The sequence below is a fragment of the Lepisosteus oculatus genome, chromosome 26 (assembly GCF_040954835.1).
Source record: "Lepisosteus oculatus isolate fLepOcu1 chromosome 26, fLepOcu1.hap2, whole genome shotgun sequence".
Taxonomy (NCBI): domain Eukaryota; kingdom Metazoa; phylum Chordata; class Actinopteri; order Semionotiformes; family Lepisosteidae; genus Lepisosteus; species Lepisosteus oculatus.
The window spans coordinates 10576273-10588656 of record NC_090721.1 but is presented as its reverse complement, the minus strand read 5'-3'; the positions used below and the strand labels follow the sequence as shown (position 1 = coordinate 10588656).

At 52.6% G+C, this 12384-nt stretch overlaps 2 protein-coding genes across 6 annotated transcripts in view; one reads left to right on the top strand and one right to left on the bottom strand.

The window, feature by feature from the left end:
• The window catches only part of ankrd13b (ankyrin repeat domain 13B), a 29615-nt gene extending 21436 nt beyond the window's left edge, over positions 1 to 8179 (bottom strand). The window contains exon 1 of one of the 3 annotated variants that reach the window (XM_069184116.1): positions 7580 to 8179. In XM_069184116.1, the coding sequence (XP_069040217.1) occupies positions 7580 to 7687 (108 nt within the window). In that variant the 5' untranslated portion in view covers positions 7688 to 8179. The remainder of the gene's footprint in view (positions 1 to 7579) is intronic. The other 2 variants (XM_069184117.1, XM_069184115.1) reach the window with 2 other exon arrangements.
• A 1806-nt stretch (positions 8180 to 9985) lies between these two features.
• git1 (G protein-coupled receptor kinase interacting ArfGAP 1) overlaps positions 9986 to 12384 on the top strand; it is a 28345-nt gene continuing 25946 nt past the window's right edge. The window contains exon 1 of one of the 3 annotated variants that reach the window (XM_069184592.1): positions 9986 to 10899. In XM_069184592.1, the coding sequence (XP_069040693.1) occupies positions 10848 to 10899 (52 nt within the window). In that variant the 5' untranslated portion in view covers positions 9986 to 10847. The remainder of the gene's footprint in view (positions 10900 to 12384) is intronic. The other 2 variants (XM_069184594.1, XM_069184593.1) reach the window with 2 other exon arrangements.

Here is a 12384-nt window from a genome sequence, read left to right as displayed (position 1 = left end):
GTGGCCTTGAGGTTCTCCGAATCATTCTGCACATTGATTTGGAGAGATTTTAGCCGTGGGATAGGAACTGCTTGGGAACACAATGGAACAGGAAAGATAACTGACTGATTTTGATCAATTTTTAAAACCTGAGATGGGTGCTGTTGTTCTTTATGCAGAGTGAAACCTCCCTGTGCGCCACTCAGGCTGGATCGCTGTCGCGTTCATGAAGAAACGGTAAGAGGAGACAGAGGGGGACTGAGTGATGCCCAGCAGTGCAGCAAGCACTTTCCAGAGCCCCACTGCAGCCCTGAGTGGAGCGCTTGGTCCCTAACCTCGATCCGGCTCCTTCTCCCTTCTGCACTCCGCTGAAGTGGGATTCAGTACAGTCTGCCCTCTGGGGTGCACACTCACTCACTCATGAACTCACACTCACTCATGAACTCACACTCATTCACTCATGAACTCACACTCATTCACACTTGAACCCACACTCACTCACTCATGAACTCACACTCACTCATGAACTCACACTCATTCACACTTGAACCCACACTCACTCACTCATGAACTCACACTCACTCACTCATGAACTCACACTCACTCACTCGTGAACTCACACTCATTCACACTTGAACCCACACTCACACAGGAACCCACACTCACTCACTCATGAACTCACACTCACTCATGAACTCTCACTCATTCACTCATGAACTCACACTCACTCACTCATGAACTCACACTCACTCACACAGGAACTCACACTCATTCACACTTGAACCCAGACTCACTCAGACAGGAACCCACAATCTCTCACACAAACCCACACTCACTCATTAACTCACACTCACTCACTCACGAACCCACACTCTCTCACACAAACCCACACTCACTCACGAACTCACACGCACTCACACACGAATCCACACTCAACACACGAAGCCACACTTACCAACCCACAGTCACTCACACACAAAGCCACACTCACTCACAAACTCACACTCACTCACACAGGAACCCACACTCACTCACTGATGAACTCACACTCACACAGGAACTCACACTCACACACGAACCCATACTCACTCACTCACAAACTCACACTCACTCACACATGAACCCATACTCACTCACTCACAAACTCACACTCACTCACACACGAACCCATACTCACTCACTCACAAACTCACACTCACACATGAACCCACATTCACTCACTCACAAACTCACACTCACACACGAACCCATACTCACTCACAAACTCACACTCACACATGAACCCACATTCACTCACTCACAAACCCACACTCACTCACTCACGAACTCACACTCTCTCACACAAACCCACACTCAACACACAAAGCCACAGTCACTCACACACAAAGCCACACTCACTCACTCACAATCCCACACTCACACACACAATTCCATACTCACACACCCATAAAACTCTGGTCTCTCTGCTTAGAATACGTTTCCCTTTGCAAATTTTGTTCTGACTTCTCTCTGACAAGACTGATCTTACTGCAGTGGAGTCTTCTAAGGGCCGATCCGTTCAACAGACAGGAACTGCCCTATCGCCTTACGGGTCGCTCTGCTGTTCCGAGCGAGTGAACTCCTGTAGCCTGGCCATTTTCCTATCTCAGCCGTCTAAATTACCTTTCTAATTGCGTTTCCTGCTTGTCTTGTGTTCTGCAATTCTGGCCACGCTCTGGCAGAGACAGAACTGGCCAAACAGAAAGAGAAAAGCAGTAACATAAACAATGTCCTATTCATACACCAAGCCCGAGCAGGCAGCATGCCCAGGTGGCCTGGGTCCGAGTTCCTTTCTTTACTTTCTATAGTTGATTTAGTTATATTATTAATATCAATGGCTTCCACTTACACAGGGCTTTTCATCCCAAAGCACCTTATCTATAGGTAGGGACCAACTTCATCTGCAGTCCAGTCTGGATTCACCAATTGAATTAAGATCTTTATAGAGGCCAGACTTTAGAGGCCCAGAGTGGACTCTAGGCAGGCCACTGGGGTCAGAACCCCTCCTCTGTGAACAGAACCCTGGGACCCCTATCATCTGAAAGACAGAACTTCCTCTAGCACAGGGCTCCTGGTCACCATAATGCAGCGCTGGTTTGGAAATTCGTGTCTAGAGCGATGAGCTTTCCCGATTAGTCCACCAAGGAAAAAGGACTTCCATTCCAGTACTGACTGGACCCACCCTGACGTCTGAAATCTGACCAGATCTGCTGTGAGGTTTAGTCACACATGTCCCAGACATACAATCAGTAGAGGCAAAGTCACCCTAAGCAGATGTTACTGTAGTAACAGCAGTGCAAGGTGAAGCACAAGGGCTATAGGAAAACATGATGCACACCATGGGAACCTACAGCGCAGCACCATCAGGATGTTGTCTAAGCGAGGCAAAACCTCAGGGAAAACGGCAAAAATAGAGTCAGAATTTTCCGAACGGCTGGAAGGGCGAACTATGGTGAGAACGGAGCTCCGTGGGCGCACTGATTGGCCCCGGCCCACACGAGCTGCCCTGGGGAGCCGAGCTGGCTGAGGTCTGGGAGCTGTGGGAGCGCGGCGGGGCACAGGGGCACAGGGGCGTGGCTCTGCTCTGCTGTCAGCGAGGGCGGGGTGAGGTCAGGCCTGTCCCATGCCTGCCAGCCCACTGAGCTGACAGTCCCTGACGGCTCCATTGTGTCTCGCAGACACACCCTACCGCTTGCTGGATTTTTAAACTCTGTTCTACATCACCTGCATCAGTATGTATTTTCATACTCAGTACAGATTTGCACTCAGGTGGTCTTCTTTCCCTGTCGTTGCTTAAATTGATCAACTTGACCAATGTAGACTGCGTAGCCAATATTCTGAGAACAATCATTTCTTTCCCAGTGGTCCACACTGCCTCACTCCCTCTCTCCCAGTGCCTCAGCCCTAATCACTAACCCACAAGGCCTCTCTCCCAGTGCCTCAGCTCTAACCACTAGCCCACACTGCCTCTCTCCCAGTGCCTCAGCCCTAATCACTAACCCACAAGGCTTCTCTCCCAGTGCCTCAGCTCTAACCACTAGCCCACACTGCCTCTCTCCTAGTGCCTCAGCTCTAACCACTAGCCCACAGTGCCTCTCTCCCAGTGCCTCAGCTCCAAACATGAAAGCCATCAAAGATGAGTATTTATAGCCCATCACAGACCACACCAGTTTCACACCTGTTTTGTCTAATAAGAAAGTAGTAAACTGTCACTGACACCTTTCTGGACATAACTGAGAGTCCCTGTGTGCAGTTTAAAAGCAGGGGGCTAACTGTGTGCCAGGCCCTGGAGCCCTAGATGCCTGTGTCCTGTGAAACAGCCAGTTGTGGGAGAAAAGCCTTTCACTCTTGTGAGACTCCAGGCTGTTTCTTTCTGCTGGGTCTTTAATGTGCTGTGCTGTATTCATTGCTTTCACTACTATAAGGAACTATGTATTCCAGGGGAAAGCAATGAATCGGGGGAAGCAAACAGCTGTTGCACAGTGCTGTGAAGGCCATTGGTGCTTTGAAGCCTTGCACACCTGGTGCGCAGTTTAAAGCCTTCCCCTCTCATGTCTGGATGTGCATTTGGAAACTGCTAACTGGCGCAGAGAGCCCAGCTTCCTGAGAGCAAGTGGTACATGAGGCCAACACAGCCTTATAGAAAGCAGGCAAACTTTTCTACTAAGCTTTTTTTTTCAATTCTGAGGCCAGAGGGGCCCCATCATAATTCTCACATTGCATCTCAGTAAAAGCTTTCTGCAACACCCTTTCATCCCCAGTGACACTCGGCACCGCAGTCAGCGCTGCTGTTCAAAATGACTGTAAAGCCATGAGAGAGCAGGGGGAGAGGCAGTGGGGGAGAGAGAGAGGAGACACGGAGACAGAGATGCACTTTCCGCTGCACGGGGAGAGGTGCTCGGGGATTAGACAAACATTCTGCCCTTAAAATTAATCTGATCCCAGAATTCCTGCACCTGCCAGCATCACAACAGCTTCCATTCCTACTGGGAGAGGGGAGAAGGAGCTCGGATGAGCTGCAGCCCAGTACGTGAGCTCCTGTCTCTCAGTGATCTTCTGTGTTGTAAGCCATCTGTCCGTCCTATGTTGTGTGTGTCTTGGAAATGTCGGTAGAAGCTGTCCTGATGGTTTATGCCTTGACAACACTGTCATTTGGCGGTCATGCCGGTAAAGCTGTTTGGATTTGAAATAATTGAATTTGAGCGAAGGTGTGAGTAAGGGAGTGGAGCCTGCAGAGAAAGGCTAGAAACCCCAGAGAGGGGGAGGGAGGGAGAGAGGGAGAGAGGGAGATAAAGATTGAGAGAGAGAGAGGGAGGGAGGGAGAGAGGAATAGAAGGATTGAGAGAGAATAAGGGGGAGAGAGGGAGAGAAGGACTGAGGGAGAGAGAGGGAGAGAAAGTGGGCAAGTGAAAGAGATGAGACTGACTCAGTCCTAAGGGAGATGCTCTGATAATGGAGATTTTATCTGAACAAGGTTGAGCCCTGTAGTCCAGACGTCACCATGCCCAGCCTGGCCGGCTGAGACCGGGATCCCCAGCCGGTGTCACGCCATGGACCCGGGCTCCAGCAGGTGTGTGGGGGCCCAACTCACTTCAGTTTCTCGCACAGCAGCCCCCCCTGTCAGTGGCGGCCCCTCCACTCAGTGCTCAGGCTGCTGTAGGCACAGCAGGACTCGTGTGGTGACAAATGGCAGATGGCCTAACATATCTGTATTTCCCAGGAGAGCAGGCACTGGCGGGCCCTGTCCTCAACCCTCCCACTCTGACCCTAGATCTGCAGCAGGCGGGCCGCCTGATTGACACCCACTGTTTCTGCACCGCCAGGCGGGAGGCTGTGATTGGCTGTAATGAGCACCCATCAGAAGCGGCACCGCCTACACTGCGGGTTCCCAGGCGCAAGGCAGGCTCACGACCCACCCAGGGGAGCCTGGCCACGGCTTCGGTGACCCAGCCTGGACTCGAACCTGAGGCGTCCAGCCTGGTCCTGGTGTCAGTTCTGCAAGAGTGCTCTAGGACAGCGCTGTGTTAAAGGGTGGCGGCTCTGTGGCTCAGGATCTGTGCCTGTGGTTGGGAGGTTGCTGGTTCGAATCCCGTGCCTGGCAGAGGAATCCTACTCTGTTGGGCCCCTGAGCAAGGCCCTTAACCCCAGCTGCTCCAGGGGTGCTGTATAAATGGCTGACCCTGTGCTCTGACCCCCAGCTTCTCTCCCTGTCTGTGTGTCTCATGGAGAGCAAGCTGGGGTCTGCGAAGAGACAAATTCCTAATATGAGAAAATTGTGTATGGCCAAGAAAGTGATCTGATCTTAAATAAAAACTGTCCTTTACTGTTTTGTACTTAGCTGAGCTTAAAGCTCTGTGCACAGACAGTCACTGTCGCCTGAGGACGTCTCGATCTGCTGTGGAAATCTAGCGTGCCCCCGCCCAGCCCAGGATGCCCAGGTGCGCTTCTTGAGCTCTTCTGCTGCTGGTGCTCAACTGATTCTTCCCCCACAATCGCAATGAATCGTTTTTGCTCACTGTGGCACGTGTAGTGCTTTTTCAAGGTCTTTTGAAGTCGAGGAATTAAAAGCCGCAGCTAGCTGAGGCTATGTGCGTGGGGAGCGTACTGGCGCACTATGGCTGCCGTTGCATCATCCAGGTGGGGCTGCACACTGGTGGTGGTGGAGGGGATCCCCATTACCCGTAAAGCGCTTTTGAGTGGAGTGTCTAGAAAAGCGCTATATAAGTGTAAGCAATTATTATTATTATTATTTTGTCAGCTATGAAAGCTTGACTGGCCGGGATAGAAGTGTTCGATCGAATTGGATCCCAGCAGCTCAGCAGCGAGGGCTGGGGCAGAAACTGGGACTGTGTCTGACAGGGCTGGACTAGACCCCCCTCCTCCCGGGGGGCTGGATTATGGCGGGTGTCCGCACCAGGCGCTCCCCAGCTCATGGGATACACGGTGCTGTCCAGACAGGTCTCCCCCTCCCCTCCTCCCTGCCCACAGCCCTGCTCTCTGACTGCACCACCACTGCCCCCGGCCTGCTGTCCAGTCCGGCAAAGAAGAAGATCCAGAGGAAGACAGGAAAGTCAGGAAGTCAAGGATAATAATAATAATAATAATAATAATAATAATAATAATAATAATTGCTTACACTTATATAGCGCTTTTCTGGACACTCCACTCAAAGCGCTTTACAGGTAATGGGGATCCCCTCCACCACTAATGTGCAGCATCCACCTGGATGATGCCGACAAGGGGTACCTACAGGACGTGATCTGTGATGTTCCCACTGGGAAACACAATCATCTTCCCCTGCGCCATCACCCTGCGAGCGATCGTGACGAGGAGATACAGCTCGGACCCCAGGACCAGGAGCGGGTCTTCGGCTCTCCCCCACAATCGTCACCCCGACCCCAGGCCACGCGTCAGAAAATACACACACCCCTACCCCCTACCATGCCATCGCCTCGACTTAGCTCATCCGTCTGTGTCTGGCAAAAAGGCTGGGCGACTTCCTGCATCTAAAAACGCTGTCGGCGCTGATCAGGCGCTGAAACTGCTCTATCGCTCCTCTCGCGCATTTGGAAAGCGCTGTGTGTAGTCATCCGTCCTGCGCCCAGTCTATAGCCTGCACCATGCAGAGAATCTCTTATGTAAGTCGTTTCAGAACCAGAGACGAGGGAAGATTCTCAGTGCCTTTCCTGGTCGCGTTACAAAGCCTGTCTGTCATTCCAGCCCGGTGTCTTATCCATTAGGCCCGCAGTCTGTGCATTATCCCCAACGCCGAGATGTCAGGCTTCGGTTGTGTTTTTTGGTGTTATGCTAAGTACTACATTACATTTAGTTAAATAAATGAGGCGCACGTTTCTTCCAGTGAGCTGTACTGCAATATATATAATGAGACTTCACTCCGTGCACAGAAGCAGGCACACTCTCACTACCCAGATGAAATGACTAAATCCACCTGCCACAGCCCCAGCCTGCCACACGGCTCGTGCCGCGAGGTGCCGGCTCGCCCGTCCACGCGCTGCCCCTCGCCCACCTGCCGGGCTGCACCGCACTGCCTCGCGCGGCTCGCGAGCTGCCGCGGCCCCCGCTTCACCACGCGCGCTCAACCCGCTGAAACCCGCAGGACCGTCGCCAACTTCTCTCGGACCCGCGCCGCGGAGAAGGCAGGCAGCGGACGGGCGATGGCAGCCCGTTGTGTTTTTCGGGGTTGCGAGCGCGGAGGCTCCCGATGCAATTCGAAGCCGTTACCGGTCTGCCGGTCCCCCGCCTCCGAGCCCCGAGCCCCGCTCGGACAGCCTTGGCGACGCTCAGTTGCATTTCTGCACCGGCGGCATCGCGGCTGCGTGCGGCGATAGTGACAGGAGACCCCAGCCGGCAAGCGACATCGTGTCTGCTGCCGTGCCGCCCCTCTCGACGAAACGCCAGACGATGCCGCTCTATCAGACCAGACTCCCTCGATCCCGAAATCGTTCGCCACCGCTTTTCGCGCTGTCTTCCCCACAGCCTGGGCGGCCCCCCGGCTACACCGCCCCAGCCCCGCGGACTGGGGCGCCGAGCTGCGCCTTACCTGCTCCTCCGCGGTCAGCTCCTTCTCCAGCTGGCGATGCCTGTTGTACCACACCAAGGTGTGCAGGGGGTATTTACTTTTCTCCGGAGTTCTCCTTGTGGAAATCATCCTCTGTGCATAGTTCGCTATTCTCTCTCCTCTCTTTTTTCCCCGGTTATTATATTCTCAGGATCGCCGGAGCCGGAATAGCGGCTGGTTACAGGAGCATGATACAGATATAGCGGAATAGATAGAGGGAGCAATTAACGGCCGGGAAATACAAGGCTTTCGAATAGAGATTACAAATAAAAAATAAATACATTCATATGTGACCGACTCGCCTTTCTTGGATTTTCCGATGATTCCACCTTCCTCGCCCCCTCCCTGTCTGTACCCTCTCTCTCTCCCTCCCTCCCTCTCTCTCTCCGTCTCTCGCTCGCTCTGCGAGGATGAGCGGGCGAGGGGAGGATTTTCCGCGTATTGACTCGAGCTGTAAGCAGCTCATCCGGTCTGGCTGGCCGCTGGAGTGACAGGCTGGAGCTGAACATGTTACCCGGCGAAGCACTGCTGCCCCCCGGCTCACAGACACGCGCGGCTGTGGCGGCGTCGTGCGTGTGAATGTGTGAGAGTGAGAGTGTGTGAGTGTGAGTGAGTGTGCAGGGCTCGCCGCCCGCCAGCCCGTGTGTGTGTGAGTGTGAGTGAGTGTGCAGGGCTCACCGCCCGCAGGCTCGCGTGTGTGTGTGAGTGTGTGAGTGTGAGTGAGTGTGCAGGGCTCACCGCCCGCCAGCCCGTGTGTGTGTGTGTGTGAATGAGTGTGAGTGCGTGTGAGTGTGAGTGAGTGTGCAGGGCTCACCGCCCGCCAGCCCGTGTGTGTGTGTGAGTGAGTGAGTGTGTGTGTGTGTGTTTTGTTTCGGGCTGACCGAGCAGACCTGGGCGAGTCGGTCGTGAGGACCGTGTCCAAATGTTGACGCGTCAAATTGAACACGCGGCTCGAGACGCCGGGCTTGCAACATGGTGTGGACGTGGACTCCGCCGTCGCAGCAGCCTGCGTGTATATAGCGCCTTTCTGGGCTGAGGACGCTAGGGCGGTGCCGCCAGTCACAATCACACGCGCGGATCCGATCAGAAGGACATTCCGTTTCCATTCTTCGCTTTCTAGAACAAAACGACGCAGGTGAGACTAGTCAAGGGAGCATAGTTATAAACACAAGAATCAGTTGTCTCTGCAGTTTAATTTCTCTTTTCATAAGTAGCTGCTTTGTTAATGTGGTCGCCGGTGGGGCAGGACGACCCCCCGGGTACCCCCATGAGGGGCTCTAGGCCAGAGGGGCCAGAGGGGGCGCTGTCTCTCCACGCCGCTCCTGGGGGATCTAATCCGTCTGGCGGCCAGTCTGCTTGAAGGACAGGCCAGGGCCAGGCCAGGACACTCAGTAATTCCTCATGGATCGACTTCAAAGCCCCTCGAGACGAGCTCACAGGCGAAATCTTTGTTCCAGCGCGCTGTTTACGCTTTTGCCCGGTCCAAATGTCTGGTCTCCCCGGACCAAAGTAAAATGCTAACCAAGCTTGTGGTTTATCACAGTGCTATGGGATATCTAACGTCTTAAAGACGTCCTTTTAAGTGTTTGAAAAACCGCTTTCCGGCCCAGAGGGTAATATCTTTGATCTTCTACTGCAACATTAAGTGCATGTTACCGCACTTATTTTGAGTGTCTCGGAATCTAAGGGCTTCTGAGTCTCACTTGAGGTCCAATGTCGTGGATCATCTGGACAAAACCCGTGAAGAAAACAGAAAACACTTGAGGACAAACCAGCTTTCAGGGGTATTCCTGACAAACCTCGGAGAAGCCTTTTCGACCGAGGGAAAGTGCGCACGACTTTGAAGGAATTCTTCGATATCATCTCTTTAACACCGGAGCACACAAGTCCAAATTAAGTGGAAGCGCGTTTGAAACTGAAAAGAGGAGACATTTTTATAGGCTTGGGGGATTCTGATGGAAGCTATATGCTGCTGATATCCAGGCTTTTTCCAAGAAGTAGCTGGATGAGACCTTTGGATCAATTAGCTACTGAAAACCAATTATCTAGATGGTCTTCTCGTTTGTAACCGTTCTTAATGTATTTGGTGTTTATAAACGGCTGAATTACCACCGCCTCTTGATACTCCCGAAGGTCTTGGACACCGCTGTGTTTCCAGCGCTTCACGATTAAATACAGCGACTTTTTCGACTCTACGTCAAGACGCAGGGAAACATGCAGGTTCCTCCCAGACGGGGCTACATTTGAAACTACAGTAGCTGCCTACGTAGTTAATCGCAGGTGTCTGTTTTTAATGGGAGTTGCTTGACGGTTTATTGGTGACTCGGCGGTTAGCGCTAGTGCCTCGCAGCTCTTGATCCTGGGTTCAACTCCGCATGTTCACGCACATTGCGGTGGGTTTCCTCCCACCGTCCAAAGGCGAGCTCCTGGGCTGTTAGGTGGGACTGGTCAGGCGTGCTGTAATACGACCTCAACGCCGGCAGTACCGCAAAGAGCAACAGGTGCAAGAAAATATCATTGGATTGTCGTTGATTCTTATGGTGAAAGCAAAACTGAAAGCACGGGTCTATTTTTTTAATTTCTTAAAGTCGAATTATTCATGCATAGGTGAGGGGAGAGAGGGGTGTTCGGAATAAGACAAAGCCGTGTCCGCAATGCTAGCGAGGGAAAACGATCATTGACGCGCTAAATTCGGCTCAGACTGACTGACGGACGGACGGACAGGCAGGCGAAGGCGCAGACAGAGGGACAGGGGCTGCCGTGTGCGGACCCCACCGTGCAGTTAGGAGCCCCCGGGGAGCGGGGAGGCTGTGGACGATATTTGCAGTGATCTCATTGTACTTTGTGGTCTGATGAGCAGCCCCTGGCTGCGATAACGAGCGAACTGAGAGCGACGGTGCCGGAGGAGGAGGGGAGAGCGGCAAGCAGGGGGAAGCCAGGAAAACCGGGGAAAGTGCTGCGCTTTTTCCACGCACGAACACTGCCCTCGCCTCCCTTTCAATGAAATCAATCATCCCAGTTTCCCCTGTAACCCACTTGCTCAGTACGCCGACGCCATATAGGAAAACCGGGGATATTTCTGTGCACTGGGGAGCGAGAAACGCACACACGCAGGCAGAGGCCGGGGAACCTGTTCCGTGCTGTGAGGCTTCCGGGCGATTCGGGAGCAGGGAAGCGGCAGTCCAGCCTTTTTCAGCCCGGGGAACGGAAAGGCGACTAAAATAACAACATTTCAACACCATTGGACACAATGTCCAGGAAAGTGCAAAGAAGCGAGGTCTGCGCCGACTGCAGCGCGCCGGGTAAGATTTTGTTTTTTAAAAGGCGTTGTTAGCAGCTGGTGTTTGGCAACTCGGGGAGGGAAGAGGCACTGGGATGGGAGAGGGTGACCGGAGATGGCGGTCGCATCCCGGGATCGGGGAAATAGGAAAGCGGCCCGGCGCGCTCTGTGGCCTAGATGCCCTTCCACTTGCAGTGACCATTTCTCCCAGTAAAGATTCTGCTGTGGTCGAAAATATACCTATTAACACGAAATCATACGCCACTCGTAGTGTTTAATTGTAGTATTATGTTTATTTTTTTCCAACTGACAAGGCGTTATCCCATTACATTGCGTGTGGTATCTACTGGTATATTTTTAATATTGTACACGTTTATACGAAGCGAGCTGTTCAGGGGAAAGTACGTTAAAAATCTGGGTTTTCAAATAAAACGTCTCCTTTTGTTTTGGGTAACTAGCTAGATTCTCCAGTCTAGCTGGGTAGTTGTTACCTCAATGGGTGTGCGTTACTGGGACATTAAATACCGTGATTACTGAAAGGCGAAATTGTATTATTTCTCATTAACTGCAGTTTTTTTTATTCAATCAGAAGAATAAATGGCAGTTTTAATTGGAATCCGATGTGAAAACAGTTTTGTCGATAAAGACAATTTCCACTGTGTATACCCTAGAGGCCATTACATTATTCCGAAGTCGACTGGTTTTGTAGTAGTAAGCCAGCCGCCTCCGAACATGTCGTTGCCTGCAACGCAATTTACCAGTTTTTGTTGTTTTTAAACCCTCGGAGTTTGAGTGAACCGAGTTCGGCGGATGCCTTTGCAGGCTCCAGAGCCCGGCGACGCCAGACCAGGCGCTGCTGCGCTCGGTAGGTTTTGGGGTCACAGTGTGGGCAGGTTCTTGCCGAGCCCCAGCGCCATACGTGCCGTCACCCTGAGTGACTAAGCAGTTTGTTCTTGTTTTTCGGGGGTCACACCTAGCGCAGGAGTTTGAATCTTTGAAGTGCAGCCATACATTATAAAGTAGTCGAGAAGCTGAGATTTGACAAGACACGGCTGGACGTCTGCCGCCTCCGGTTTCCGGTTTGCACAAGACGGGAGTCTAAATCCTGATTCCTGGAAAGGAAGAGGTTGCGGAGATGTGTTCGTTCTCTGTAAACGCTGTGCAAGGCCCTTCCAGGTTTTGCAGTACGAGCTGTACACGAGTATCAGGTGCAGCAACACTTCACACTTTGAGCCATATTTGGAGTAAATGCTAAAGAAAGAACTGCTGAATCTAAATACTGGGGCACAGTATGCACATTGTTTGCCTGGAGCTGGTCACTCTTGGCACTGGGACCCCAATACACACAAGCACCCCCCAGCCTGGAGCTGGTCACTCTCTGTACTGGGACCCCAATATACACAAGCACCCCCCAGCCTGGGGCTGGTCACTCTTGGCACTGGGACCCCAATACACACAAGCACCCCCCAGCCTGGAGCTGGTCACTCTCTGTACTGGGACCCCAATA